Source organism: Lepidochelys kempii, chromosome 6 (genome assembly GCF_965140265.1).
Source record: "Lepidochelys kempii isolate rLepKem1 chromosome 6, rLepKem1.hap2, whole genome shotgun sequence".
In the NCBI taxonomy this organism is placed as follows: domain Eukaryota; kingdom Metazoa; phylum Chordata; order Testudines; family Cheloniidae; genus Lepidochelys; species Lepidochelys kempii.
The window spans coordinates 63,700,427-63,716,236 of record NC_133261.1 but is presented as its reverse complement, the minus strand read 5'-3'; the positions used below and the strand labels follow the sequence as shown (position 1 = coordinate 63,716,236).

Here is a 15,810-nt window from a genome sequence, read left to right as displayed (position 1 = left end):
TTTTCCTCTCCTGCCACTGGGAATTCATCTAATATGATTTTATTAGCTCAGGAGAAAGTAGAGAATGCACCACTGTCAGATAGATCCTTAGATTATTTCTGCCAGAGAGGGAGTGGGTGTTATTTTGTTTTACGTGGTAAATTCACAATCTTGGACATTAGAAATACTACACTAAAACTGGAAAACCTTGTTATGCTAATTAATTAATTTGTTTTGTTTTTTTACTTGAACTATCAGTATACGTTTTTAACATTTCAGTGTAGGCTAATCGAGCTTTTGGTAATTTCTCAGCAGGCTGCTTTTTCATATTTCTTCTCTGCTCCTTTTTGCCAGGTTTTTCAAATTAACCTTTTCTTCTCTGCAAGAAGGAAACGATAATCTCAAGTAATCTTTTCTACTTCAGATGGTTTTGCACCTTCATTCTTGTGAGAAAACCTTTTAACTGCCCCCTCAAATTCCTACTTAACTACTTTGTTCCATCTAATGGACACTATACATAAACATTTTAAAAATGCCTAAATTATTTAGGAGTTTGTCTCATTTTCAAAAGTGAAAGCCAATGGAACATAGGCTTCTAAGTCCCTAAGTCACTTTTGAAAATGGGAATTAGGCTCCTAAGTAATTTGGTGGCTTATGAAAATTTTACCCCATGCCTCAGAAGCAGATTGGAGTTGTAGTTTTTTTCCCACCGTGGAGGTGTAACAGCTAAAATTATAAAGATTCATGGTACCATCAAATATAGCAAGAGTGGTACCTTCCTCACTATTCACTTGCTGTTTGATGCTGTGCTGTGCTCTTCAGAAACAGTTTTCCGGAAATGCTAATTCAAGGAGAAATTCATGCCTGCGTGAGGACCATCAAAATGACTGGTCCTCTTTAGAAATGAAAATTTCACCCTCAGGTTGTGCCACATTGGATAGTTTGTTACCTGCTATAGAAGATAACCTGTTGCACAGTTTTAGAAACTCTTATTTCTCACCTTTAGATGTTGCTCTGTGCTTTCAGGTTCAAGTACACACATTAAAACAAGATGGGTTGTCACATAAACAGAGAGGAAGGGATGACATCAGAGTGACATTTGCAATGAAGTTTGGTCTAATGATCATGAAAAAGTTGTGTTGTCTACAAAACATTTACACTTGGAAAGGAGAATGTTCTGGTTGATGGGGCTTAATGGAAGAGGGAGCCTCCATGTCTCATAGAATCATAAAATGTAGAGTTGGAAGGTACCTCAAGAGGTCATCTAGTCCAGCCCTTGCACTGAGGCAGGACCAAGTATACCTAGACCACCCTTACAGGTGTTCCTCTAACGTATTGTTAAAAACCTCCAATGACAAGGATTTCACAAACTCCCTTAGAAGCCGGTTCCAGCACTTAACTATTCTTATAGTTAGAAAGATTTTCCTGATATTCAATCTAAATCTCCCTTGCTGCAGATTAAACTGATTATTTCTTGTCCTATCTTCAGCAGATATGGAGAACAACTGATCACCATCCTCTTTGTAACAGCCCTTGTAAACAGCCTTGAACCCTCAAATTTTTTCAAACCATTACTGGGTTTGGGTATCCCTGGATGCCTTAACTTATGACTGAAATCTATAAAAACAATGTTGTTTGCATGAGGAGTACTTGTGGCACCTTAGAGACTAACAAATGTATTTGGGCATAAGCTTTCGTGGGATAAAACCCATTTCATCAGATGCATGGAGTGGAAAATATAACAGGAAGATATTTTATATATATCTCTCTCTATATATATATACACACACACACACACACACACAGAACATGAAAAGATGGGGGTTGTCATACCAACTGTAACGAGACAAATCAATTAAGGTGAGCTATCATCAGCAGGAGAAAAAAAAACTTTTGTAGTGATAATCAGGATGGCCCATTTCAAACGGTTGACAAGAAGGTGTGAGTAACAGTAGGGAGAAAATTAGCATGGGGAAATAGTTTTTAGTTTGTGTAATGACCCATCCACTCCCAGTCTTTATTCAAGCTTAATTTAATGGTGTCCAGTTTGCAAATTAATTCCAGTTCTGCAGTTTCTCGTTGCAGTCTGTTTTTGAAGGTTGTTTGCTGAAGAATTGCCACTTTTAGGTCAGTAATTGAGTGTCCAGGGAGGTTGAAGTGTTCTCCGACTGGTTTTTGAATGTTATCATTCTTGACGTCTGATTTATGTCCATTTATTCTTTTGCATAGAGACTGTCCGGTTTGGCCAATGTACATGGCAGAGGGGCATTGCTGGCACATGATGGCATATATCACATTGGTAGATGTGTAGGTGAACGAGCCCCTGATGGGGTGGCTGATGTGATTAGGTCCTATGATGGTGTCCCTTGAATAGATATGTGGACAGAGTTGGCAACGGGCTTTGTTGCAAGGGTAGGTTCCTGGGTTAGTGTTTTTGTTGTGTGGTGTGTGGTTACTAGTTAGTATTTGCTTCAGGTTGGAACAACGCTTCCTCAGGTCTCGTCTCCTAACGCCCCTACTCGCACTACACTGATGACATCTTCATCATCTGGACCCATGGAAAAGAAGCCCTTGAGAAATTCCACCAGGATTTCAACAATTTCCATCCACCATCAACCTCAGCCTGGACCAGTCCACACAAGAGATCCACTTCCTGGACACTACGGTGCTAATAAGCAATGGTCACATAAACACCACCCTACACCAGAAACCTACTGACCGCTATACTTACCTACATGCCTCCAGCTTTCATCCACACCACATCACACAATCCATTGTCTACAGCCAAGCTCTAAGATACAACTGCATTTGCTCCAATCCCTCAGACAAACACCTACAGGATTTCTATCCAGCATTCTTAAAACTACAATACCCACCTGCTAAAGTGAAGAAACAGATTGACAAAGCCAGAAGAGTCCCCAGATGTCACCCACTAAAGGACAGGCCCAACAAAGAAAGTAACAGAACGCCACTAGCCGTCACCTTCAGCCCCCAACTAAAACCTCTCCAGTGCATCATCAAGGATCTACAACCTATCCTGAAGGACGATCCCTTTCTCTCAGAGACCTTCGGAGGCACGCCAGCCCTTGCTTACAGACAGCCCCCCCAACCTGTCAGCTGTTTGAAATGGGCCACTTTCATTACAACTGTAAAAGTGATTTTTCCTCCCTTGGTATCCTACTGTTAATTGAATGGTCTCGTTAGACTGACCTCACACTTGGTAAGGCAACTCCCATCTTTTCGTGTGCTGTGTATTTATACCTACTACTGTATTTTCCACTCCATGCATCTGATGAAGTGGGTTCTAGCCCACGAAAGCTTATGCCCAAATAAATTTGTTAGCCTGTAAGGTGCCACAAGAACTCCTCATTGTTTTTGCTGATACAGATGAACACAGCTACCACTCTGAAACCTGCATGTTGCTTGAGCAGATCTAGAAATGAAGACACTTCTGTAGAAACTAACAACTCAGCACTTGAATTCCTGCCTCCCCACTAAGTCTAACAGATGGTAGTAGCCTTTGTTTAATCATACTCATAAATATCATACTAGTTGGAATATCTATTTAATTTTGTCTTATGTGGACATCAGACTAATATTTAGTGCAGACAAGATCCTACAGTTCTGCTGCCACATTCTGTATGTATGCTTAACCCCAGCGGGATATATATTCCAAAGTGACAGGTGCCTTAAAATATCCCACACACCCCTGAGTGATCTTCACGGTCTGTGAATTAAAATTTAGTAATTATATGCATCAGACACAGCTACAAAAGGTTTAGACCTCCTGGATGGCAAGCGTAACATTCAAGTATTCTAAAATCCTGATACGAGTCAGGCCTTGGTATCCTTTTTAAAACAAAGAAGGAGTTTTTTCAAAGTTTTTGTTCTGGCAATATCATAAAGTGATGCTGTCATAATAGCAAGGATGATTTTTAAGATTTAGATGTCCCTTGGGAGCTTTATGTCAAACGATGTGTCACTATAGAACTATATCATCAGTCTGGAAATAATTACTTCTGACACAAAAAAAACTATATGCTGATTCTTCACACAAAGTAAAAGAAAGACAGGCTGCCTGTGAATTTATGACTATTCTGATAAGAAATATGTGCAATATTTTTTAGCAACTCAACTAGGCGCATTTAATGTAAAGTTTATGAAGTGTCTGGTCAAATTCTGTAGCAATTCCCTCTCTCTCCATTATGAACCTTCATGATTGCAGGATAAAATACAGATGAAAGCAATTAACATTACACAGCTGCTACAGTGTAAAACCATCAGGGGAAACAACAGAGTTTGGAAAAGAACCCATAGATGGGGCAAATTTACTCATGTAAACAGCAGGTAAACAAGAGAGGTAAACAACAGGAAAGGAAATTAAAACTCACCAGGCACAGAGGCTAAGATTCAGAGGTCCATCAGTAAACTATTTTAAAGGGGCTCCCCCAGAAGAACTTCTAAAAATGGAGCGTGGTTATGTTAAAAAACCCCTTTGCAACACTGGCCTAATTTATTGCACATTTCCCCAGAGCTAAGCCATACAACTTTTACAGAAAGTAAATACAAGGAAGGCCATGAACAAAACTTTTAAAAACAGCAAACACACACAAAAATTCCATGATAAATAATTAATGGAGATCAGCTACTCAAAGCAAAGATGCACATATTTTTAATAATAGTTTCCCACAGAATCAGATTACAATTTCATAGATTATGAGCAAATGAAATGCAACTATAAACCTGTTTTGACCCTGTTCATGCAGAAGAAAATAGTCAAAAATAACATTTGTGTATCACCTTCAGCATGAACATCACCCTTAGACTATGTTAGCAAGAAGTGGATCTGGGAAACCAGAGGACTGGAGATGTAGGAAACCAGGTCAAGAACTAAACGTAAAGAATTCGAGGCTTCTGGGCTTTGTTGCTGTGTGGGTCTGTGTTTGGGTTTGTCTTGCAGGAATTTCTTTCCATTCTGCCTCACCTCTCAGAATAACTTTTGAAATGTCTGCTCCTCAAACAATATGGTTTCATGTATTGGGAGGGAGGCTTAGCTTTTAGCCTAGGTTCAGCCCCACTTCATTCTCCAGGCTGGTCCTTCTTCTCTTGTATTCCAGACTTCCTGGACTTTAACTGCAGGTAGACATGTTTTGTGAATTGATATTTTGAATTTTTGCATACCGAGCCTTATATGTAGGCCAAGAGAATGGACACAAGCAATGGAGAGAAGCTCAGAAATTGTTTTAACAATAACATTGAAATAAATAATGAAATAATGAAAATAAATAAAATGTAGGTATAGATTTAAAGTAAAAAGATAGAGTAAGTGGCAAAGTACTCTGTGTGGCTTTACGTCCAATTCTGAGTGGACCATTGAAAATTGCACATGTGATAACATTGATTTTAAAGTGCTCCTAAGTGCTCTACAGTGCCTATCATGATGTTCAAGTGTCTCCTGATCCTTTCAAATATTTGACTGGAATGTGCATATGTGCACCATACAGTATTGGGCTATGAAGTAGCTGCCACCAGGAATATCCTTAACCTGGATGAGCTATTTTGTTAAATTAACACCTGTGAATGGTTCAGAGAATTGAGATGAAAGAGAAAAATACTTACCTGTAAAACTGTTTCTCTGCAGATATCATTCTAAAAGGATTCTCACACTTGATTTTTAGCTCCTTAGTATGAGGTTGGCAGAACTTCTACAGCCCTTAAAGAATTCTGATCTTGGAGAGCACCGTTAACGAGTTACATTAGGATCTATGCCCCCTACTGCATGTTATGTGCCACACCCTGCAGTACATAAATGTTGCCCTCTAATCCTTCCAATCAGTTCCTTCAGTTGCATAGGAAGTGAAGCTCCCATGATGATAAGATCATTCAAAAATTATTCAAGTTAAAAAAGTTTGCCCCAGAAAAAGAAAAAAAAATAGTAATTAGGTGTAAGCAGGGAAACACTAAAAGAATATAATTACCAAAACATTAAGGGAGAATTGTGTCACAATAATCTCTTCAAAGAAGCAGATGGAATTTCCCCTCTCTAAAGATATCTCCCAGGATTTTATTATGTGATATATATATATAAACCCTTGTACTTTAGATATGAGGGAACCTAGGCTTTAACTAGACCAACTAAATACATTAGAGGTATATTTGCCTTCTCTACATTAGGCTATTAACATGTGTTAGCTAACACATCAAAATCCTACTCTAAACAAGGCCTCTGAAACAGACAGTAGTGACAATCTTGCCTGGGACCAAATGTGCCTTGACGTGGCCTTCCAGGGTTAAGTCAGACCATGTCATTACAAAAGGAAACACACTCAAATACCCATGTAGACACTGTCTTCTTGGTAACAGCACTGCATCATGAATTAGCATAAAATGTTTAAAAAAAAACCAGTTGTTTGACCCTAGTAGAACCCCAAAGACATTTTGACAAATATACAGAAAAAGCCTCCCCAAGGATGGGCATTTGGTGTGGAAATAATGTTATAAGGACGATAGGCTCATTTAAGTGGAATTCTAACATTACTTGGTGAGGACTCTCAGATGAGTCCACAGCAACAAATAATAAAAATAAGTTCAGTAGTCACACTCTAGATCTGGAAGCTCATTAATTCTTTAGGCTGTACAAACTGCCTCCAGGGCTGATCAGAGTGGAGAAAAGGGGGAACAATTGTACTGGGGTCCTGTACTCAGGGGCCCACTCAAAATGCCTGTAAGTAGGTTGAAGTGGGAGGGACACAGCAAACATGATGTACTGGGGCCCCGAATTTCTCTTGATGGGCCTGACTGCCTCCAGAAAAATGACTGTCCAAGTATCAAACTCAGTGGTTGAAACAGATCTTCATCAGCTTAGTCAGGATCATATTATTATCCCAAGATGCAAGGGGCTTTTTAATGGGGAGAGTTCAAATGTGTCAAGCCTTTCATGAACTTGAGAGTAAGGGGCTGCAGAGACACTTGTTTACCTTTGACTGAGAGGCCTAAATAGCTGTGAGACATACCTGGATAGAGTTTACTTTGTTTTAAGCTAGGTTCTGACAAACAACTTTTGTGCTTGAAAAGTAAAGAGGTTCCCCAGGGCCAAATTATATCACATTGCAAATTTTTTTTCTATTTGGAATCATAGGTCCTTGCAAAAGGTTTCCATGATGGCAGCAGGACATGAATCACCTGCTCAGACACACTGTGCATATGAAGCTCTATCTTGACAGGACAAGGGCTTCTTGATTGGGACTAAGTGAGGCGCAATGGTTTTGCATGATGATCTGAGGTCAGAATCTCAGTTTGATGGAATCTCCTTTAGCCAATGGCAAAAGATTTTAGAATCATACCTGTCTGGGACAGTATGGGGCTAAAAGAAAAATTAAGCGACACCTGGGTTTTAAAGTGGAGACTTTCCGTTTCCTCCCTTGAACAAGGGACCGAAAGGAGAAGACACAGGTCCAAGAGAACCCAATACAGCCATTGTTTTCTTTGTCTTCTGCAGTGAGGTTCCATTTGATCCCCAAAACAAATTCTCTCTAGTGTATGGTAGATCCTTGGGCTCTCTCTGGAACTCTTGCTGGCATTCAGACATCTGCGGCAAAGCAAACTTGTGGGCATCCACCTCTAGGCAGTAGTCTCTGAAATCATATCACTCACATCAAAAGCTGCCCAAGCTAAATCTTCACCTTTCTGGATTAGACTGCAGGAAGGATGAAGAAAACTGACCAGAGTAAAGTCTTTCTTTGATAATTTCATCTGACTGTTGACTATGAAGTCTTGGCAGTACGTGATCTGAAGGGTTGTAATTACAGACTGGTAAACATTTATTTTGAATGAATCCAAAGGCACAGCATTGGATTCTGGGGCACAGTATTGTAATTAAACTAAAAATCATCCATCTTGGATTTATGTCGGAAAAACTAGGGAAAGGTGGTATTATCCCATGAAGAGTTACCTTCTTGGTGCTCCTCCATACAGAATATGTATTTGGCATCAGATGAATCCTCCCATGCATTTGATTTCAGACAGCTTTTTACTGAAATCTCCAGATTCTCTCACTCCCCCTCCCACATACATATTCATGTCCAGAGACAGGGCTGATGATTCCAGAGACTAAGTATATACTCAGCCACCATGATCAGTCATAATCTTCTATGAGGCTGCCACAAAGTACTGTGTACCAGCTGAGCATTCCTCTTGTCCTGTATCAGTGGTCCTCTTGGCACAGCTGGACCACTTTTTGTACTGAGGCACAAGCTTGCATCCTGAGAATTGGTGCTCCTGACAAGGAAGCTCTGGATTTCACATTGGCACATCGAGAACCTTTTGCACCAAAGGCTGCAAACATTTCTGCTAGAGCTCTCAAAAGCAGAACTCATTTTCACTCCTAGTTAGAACCAAGGAGAAATTATTGTCAGATGAATAAAATGACTTGATCACAGAAGTATAACAAGAGTCAAAACAGAGAGCTCACTTGAGGACAACACTGAAAAACTTTGTGCATCCTCGAATGCATTTCTGGAATTCTGTTTTAGCAATACCCCACAGTCAAGAGTGGGGCCTTGTCCAAAAGACAGTGATTCAAGAAATCTGACAAAAAGTTAACCTCTAAATTAATCTTAATATGGAAAATAAACTGTGTGCCAGACACCTTCTTAAAGATCAGGAACTGGCATTTCTGTAGAATATATTCCCCAGATGCAGGTTCTTGCCTTATTAAATACAGTGAGTTTCAATCCAGGATGAGGCTGCATGAATAGATACCAAAACACTTCACCATTCAAGTGCTGGTGTTATTATCCTGTCCCAATTTATACTCAGCCCATACTGCAGGGAGTAGAGGCAATGCTAGAATTGTACAACAGGAGGAAAACTAAACAAGACAAACATCTCTCATTAAAAACATCCTTATCTGACTATTCCTCTTACTACTAGGATGTGGCTTGCTAAACTCTATACTGGGAAGAAAAATAACAGAATACTCCTCTTCCAAAATGAGCACCCTCACAATGCTGTGGCACTTGAAGTGAGCTAGCGAATGCAGCTTCTGCAATGTTTTCTTTCCCCACTGCTACGTTAAACTGCACCACATGAACATGAAGTGACAACAGATGGCAATCTTTATTAACATGTGCTACTTACTTATCTCCCACAATTCCCAAGTTGATTGTTGGGTAGCCGTGTTCTTGAATTGTAGCTAGGAGAGTTGAACGGTTACTATCTCGGATCTTTCCTGGTAAGAGGTCATCCTCAGGATTCAACAACTATAAAACAGAGCCACATTACCAATCAGTCTCCTCAGAGTGTTATGTGCCTTTGCTCATGGGAAACTTCTTGCTTTTGAAGTTGGATATGGTTCCTGCTGACAGACACCTATGACAAGTCAGTCAGTGTGTGTCTGTAAATAGGTTCTGTGAATTCAGACTATGCAGCAATTTAAGCCAAAAAGACATGTGGCTGAGACATTGGTAGAGCAAAATAATTTATTTTTCTAGGATTCTCTCTCTTAAATTGTTTCAATGCATTCATGCCTGCAAACCCTCTTTTCATGCGGTACCAGGCTTCCAACCTCATACAGTATAAATCAAATCACAAACTCTAAATTTGTAACTATTTCCAGGTTGATGGATAGATCTGCTTGTTCTGATCTTACTGAAACTTTAAGGATCTGTGTTGATGCGGCAGCGACCAAGAATAATAAAGTCTAGTGTCTACTCACTTTGAAAGATACATTTTAAATGTGGAAACATACAGATGAAAACTTAAGCACAGCTTCAAATGCCGACCATGTAATTCATAACATAACATCCATTTTAGATGAAAAATGGTGTTATTTTTAAGGGGTAGAAAACTGGCAATGATGATAATGATGATCTTACATTTACATAGCATCTTTCATCTTGAAGGATGCCAAAGTATCTAACAAACATACAGACACATTTTACAACAGGAATGCTTTCATCCAGGTCTGAAACACCTTGGCCTTTGGGATGGACCGTAGTGCTGATTAACAGCATGCAGCAACACAGCTGTTGAGGACAGGAGATGAAGGAAATGGCAGTGAGGATGTTAGGTAGTAAGAATATAATAACTCAGGTTGGAACTTGGCTACGTCACAAGACTGTGACTAATACCCGTTCTTGTGAAAAGTTTCACAGGAAGTTTAATGAACACAAGTGGGCAGGATCTAGGTTTAAAATGTTATATAAAAGATGCTCACAGGGAAGAGTCTCACTTACTAACTCATCACCACCACTCCTTGGGACACCCTGGGCTTTCTCTGGAGGTATCTACTGTCCAGCTTACTCCTGTCTATCTTAGGATAGCTGTTCAGATTGCAGGCTAAGCTGGGTTGGCATTCTGCCGTCACAGAATAACTTTCATTGGGGTTGTGTAAGCATTAAGTATTTCAACAGGGTGCATCAATCAGAAATGGTTTGGACAAATGTGAACAGAGCTTTATTTTTATGGCTCTATTTTACACATCAAAGATTTAAAACTTAAACACATCAAAGGCTTCCAATAGGATGAGAATACTGCCAGGGGGTTCAAAAGGTTTGCCTCAGAAGAGCACAGTCAAGATGTTAGGTCAAAATGCATGTTTGAGGTAACTGGATTTTTTAAATACAGCACAGTTGCTACAATAATAAAAGTGATTTTCTAGTTGGTAAAGATGAGGACTTTTAATTCAATTAAAGATATAAGTTGTCTTTTATAGAAATTGGTCCAAATGCCTCATCTTCCACACAGGGCTATTGCCCACAAGTACCTAAACCAGCTGTTTAAAAATTCCCCTGGTATTAGTGTAAATCCTTTGAATGCTGTGTTGTTGTAGCCATGTTGGTCCCAGGATATTAGAGAGACAAGATGGGTGAGGTAATATCTTTTATTGAACCAACTAAGATATTACCTTACCCACCTTGTCTTTCATAAATCCTTTAACATTCATGTTTCTAATTTTGAAAATTTTGCAAAGAATATTAGAAATAAGAGAACAATTACAGGCCAGTTGGGTGCTGTTTATATTTCTGTGAACATACTAGAAGAAATAACATCTAGTTTTACTGAGGATTTGGGTTTTATAGTGCATTTGAAGCCTCTGCAAAGAAAACGTGTAGGAGTACAGTTTTGTATCATATGCTAAAGAAGATATTCTGGCAGAGACCAGTCTCATGCACAGCTCCTTCCTACAATATATACCTGCTAAGAGTAGGCATCATCTCTTTTGGGACCTGTGTGTAGAGGGTTAAGGAGCTTTTATGCATAGACATGCGAACTGCTTCCCTGATCCTTAGGTGCTCAGCACCACTTAAACAGGCCCAATTGGAATTAGGATGGGAATTACTATCCAAAATACTATTCCTGTGCCTGCAGAAGAAAGAAATTTAAAAAGTCTTGAGTTTAAAGATATTTTTCTTACCTCATTCCCTGTTGACATGACTGCAACGACTGGAAACTTGTTAACTTCTACTTCCGTTACCCCAACAGTTGCTAAGAGACCAATCTCCGATGGACCCATGTGGGTTCCCTTAGCCAGCACGCATTCACCTCTTTTAATGTCGTGTCCTATAGGTCTGAAAACCATATCATAAAAAAAGAAAAAAAAACAGAATATAATTCAAAATGACTCTCGTTTCCTGGTCAAGCTCCAAGTGAGGAGTGTGCATCTGTACCCTGGTCATAAATTCAAAATTTCAGTGCTGTTTATGGTAAAATAATGACTATAAAATGCACTATCCATTATATTCTCTAAAGAAATATTAGAGTATTTTAAAACTAGGTTATTTACAGACCTGATATCTTGGCCTGGTCGAGCCTGCACCAGAATTCGTACTTCTAGCTCTTCAGTGCCCTGTTTTTTTAAAAACAAACAAACAAACAAAAAACAACAAAAAAGTCACACAATTCCAGATGTGTTAACCAAACAAAATTAATCAGCTTTTATTTCTCACCAGTCTGCACTGTTTCTTAATGGTTCACAAAATGGCCATGCCACAGTCTGATCTCGTCACAGCAGCGATTACTCTGTCATATTATGGTTCAAGCATCCTCTCGTTTCTCTTGATCTGCTGATCATGAGTGTATTACAATGTGTGCTCTAATTTAAAGAGTTTAAAATAATTACTTTCCAGCTGAGCTTACTAAGAAGGAACCTGCACTGAATACATAGTTTTGCCTTGCTTTTTTTTGACTGCTTTGTTTATGTGTCTTCCCCATACAATATCCTTGGGGTGTGTGTTGATCTTATTTACCACAGGGATTCCTTCCCCTTTTCTCAGTCAACCTGCTGTGTTCGAGCAATATTTTAGAAGTAGCCTCTCCCGGGAGAAAATCAATCAGCATCGTAAAGCATATGGCACTACGCCAACAGATAAGTAATAAGAAAAAACCCACCGTAGCAACCACTCGTGTGCCCAAATTTCGGTGGGGTTATTTGGAATTTCTGTAGTGCAAGAACCTTTACTCCTCTTCAGAACATCAGTGAGCGATTAATATGTCATGTTTATGTACTGTGAACAAGACAGTGGTAGGAAAGCCTGAGCTCTGCTTTCTGATAGAATTTTTGTGTTCACATACACAGGATTTCAATGCTCTGGTGATTTGCTTGATGCCAATAAATCCACTGGGGCAGTTTAATTTATAGACTACACGATATGTATAAATATTTAATTTTATAAGCTTTGCAAGTGGGCGGATGATAAAAATGCTCAGCTGTGAGAAAGTGGTAGGTTGTCAGCACTGAATTTGTACTGTGCTGAGAATGGAGAAGAATTTTATTTTTGTATTAGCACCTTTTGTACTTGAGGCACCCCAATGCCATGAGTTAGACACTTGTTTTACAATGCAGGCAAACATGGCAAGCCATTATGTGTTCAGAAATACCTACCTTGCCATGTGGAACATTAGAACCTGTTTTGTAGAGTAAGACAATATTGGACAGCACACTGTGATTACCCTTTACTTTTCTAAAAAAGTGCCAGAAAATTGGGCATTTTCATCAGGACAGACATCAAAGAGAAGCAGAAAGGATTTTGGTTTAAATTAAACACTCAAAAACACTGCTGCAGAGTTAAGGTTTCCCTGTGATGTCTTGTACTCTTCCAAAATATGGAGATTGGCTATATGTAAACTTCTGAAAACCAATAAATTAAGAGTTATGATAATGCAATCTTAATCTGCTGACAATGGATAATTACTTACCTCATAGTAACTGTGGTTCTTCAAGATGTATTGTCCACATGGATTGCATTTCTGGTGTGCATGTGCCCCATGTTTGTGAGATTGGGTTCTTTTGTCTAGCAGTATTCATTGGGATCATGCTTGCATCCTGGGTGCCCTCAAGTTCCCCCCCAACCTGAAGGCATGAAGGGTGGAGTGAGCAGCACTGTCCCTCCATTCTTTTGACAACACAGAATCCCAGCTGGGATAAGACTCCATAGTAGTTGGAAAAGATAACAGATCATGGACATCCAGGTGGACAACATATCTCGAAGAACCAGTGATTGTAAAATAAGTAGTTGTTCTTTCTTTGAATGACTGTTCATATATATTTCACTTCAGGTGACTTGCACACAGTGACTCATAAACAGGACATGAGTGCTAAGAGTCCTATTTAAACATTGATTGCAGGACACCTCTGCCAAAGTGAACATCTGCTCTTAAGTCCTCAAATAATGAATAATACTAGGTGAAAGACTGACCCCATGTTGCTTCCTTGCAAATTTATGAAACTGCTATGCTTCTCAGAGGAGCTGTTGAAGCTTCCTAGCCCTGATGGAGTGAGCTGTAACCTGCATGGGTGGATCTACTCTAGCTAACTCATAACGTGATCTAATATAATTAGATAGACATTTCAGCAGTCACTTTGTCTTTACAGAACATTGTTTAAGGTGGATTAGCCATGACAGCCTGAATCCCCCGTACCCTTAGAGCTGATGGTATAGCTACTACAAAGGCTATTTTCATAGATAGATGGTATAGATAGAACATGAGAATGGCCATAATGGGTCAGACCAATGGTCCATGTAGGCCAGTATCCTGTCTTCCGACAGTGGCTGGTGCCAGATGCTTCAGAGGGTGTGAACAGAACAGGGCAATTTATCCATCCCCTGTTGTCCAGTCCCAGCAATCAAAGGTTCAGGAACACCCAGAACATGGGGTTGCATCCCTGACTGTCTTGGCTAACAGCTATTGATGGACCTATCCTCCATGAATTTATCTAATTCTTTTTTTCATTCAGTTATACTTTTGGCCTTCACCACATCTCCCGGCAATGAATTCAACAAGTTTATTGTGTGTTCTGTGAAGAAGTACTTATTTATGTTTGTTTTAAACCTGCTGCCTATTAAATTTCATTGGGTGACCCCTGGTTCTTATGTTATGAGAAGGGGTAAATAACATTTCCTCCACACCATTCATGATTTTATAGACCTCTACCATATCCCCCCTTAGTTGTCTCTTTTCCAAGCTGAACAGTCCCAGTCTTTTTAATCTCTCCTCATATGAATGCTGTTCCATACCCCAATCATTTTTGTTCCCCTTCTCTGTACTTTTTCCAATTCTAATATATCTTTTTTGAGATGGGGAAACCAGAACTGCAGAATACACACAGTATTCAAGGTGTGGGCACACCATGGATTTATATGATATTTACTGTTTTATTATAAATCCCTTTCCTAATGGTTCCTAACATTCTCGGTAGGCAGAGGAGGAGAAAACAGCACTCCTTTGCATACCTGGAGACAGTCCTTCCATCAATATAGCAATTAGAGGACTTCTTGGGGCGATCTGCATTCTCATGTCCACATGCTATCTTGCATGGAGCATAGGTGAAGTCAGGCCTGCTGTATTACATAAGTGCATGAGGTCCTATGACCCAGAAGGAGAGGTTACTCATCCTGTGCAGTAACTGTAGTTCTTCAAGATGTTGTCCCCATGGGTGCCCCCCTTCAGGTGCCCACACGCCCCATGTGCCTTTGATAAGAGATGTCAGGTAGCAGTGCCCGTTCAGGCCACGGATATTCTCTGTTCCACTTCGTGTTCTGCACCATGGCTATATAGAGCTGCACAGATGAACTGCCCTAAGTTCCTTCACTACCTCAAAGCTCCACAGCAGAGAACTCCAAAGCAGAGGGGAAGGAGGGAAGGTAGTGAAGTACCCATAGGGGGGCACATCTCGAAAAACTACAGTTACTGCACAGGGTCAGTAAGCTCTCTTCCTTCTTTGAGTAGTGTCCCTATGGGTGCTCAAGCAGGTTCAAGCAGAACCCTCTAAGTGGGGGGCACTTTGGAGTCAAGTCCAAGATCAAAGACAGCACAGCATCAGAAGCTGAGTCATGAATTACTGCATCATATTCTGAAAAGGTGTGTATGGAGGTTCAAGTTGCGGCTCTACATACCTCAGCAATGGGAAATTCATAAGAGAGGCTAGTGAAGTAGCAAAAGAGTTAAATGGGTTAGCTCTCTAGAACAGTGGCAGCCAGAGGACCCCGGGCATTGGAGGCTGCAGGTGGGACCCAGTTGCAGGGCAGACAGCCAGAGCCCCAGGGAGAGCAGGGCAGGGCAATTGGGGCTGGCAGCCTGAGCCCTGCCCCCGTCAGCGGGGGAGCCGTCAGCGGGGGAGCCGGCCGCCTGAACCCCAGTGCTCTGCACAGGGCTGGCAGCCTGAGCCCCAGGAATAGTGGGGCTGGGCAGTTGGGGCTGACAGCCCAAGTCCCAGCGGTCAGTGGGACCTGCAGCCTGAGCTCAGTGGAGCTCAGTTGACCGGGGCGGTCAATGGGGTCCAGCAGCAGGAGCCTCACGGAGTGCGAAGGAAATTTAAACTTAAATCCCTGG

At 40.5% G+C, this 15,810-nt stretch overlaps 1 protein-coding gene across 22 annotated transcripts in view; it reads right to left on the bottom strand.

Moving 5' to 3' along the window:
* Positions 1-15,810, bottom strand: part of GPHN (gephyrin) — a 590,200-nt gene that overhangs the window by 44,857 nt on the left and 529,533 nt on the right. For all 22 annotated transcript variants that reach the window (XM_073348373.1, XM_073348352.1, XM_073348355.1 and 19 more), the window contains 3 exons: positions 11,769-11,827; positions 11,396-11,549; positions 9,118-9,239 (listed from right to left, as the gene is read on the bottom strand). In XM_073348373.1, coding sequence (XP_073204474.1) covers positions 9,118-9,239; positions 11,396-11,549; positions 11,769-11,827 — 335 coding nt within the window. The remainder of the gene's footprint in view (positions 1-9,117; positions 9,240-11,395; positions 11,550-11,768; positions 11,828-15,810) is intronic.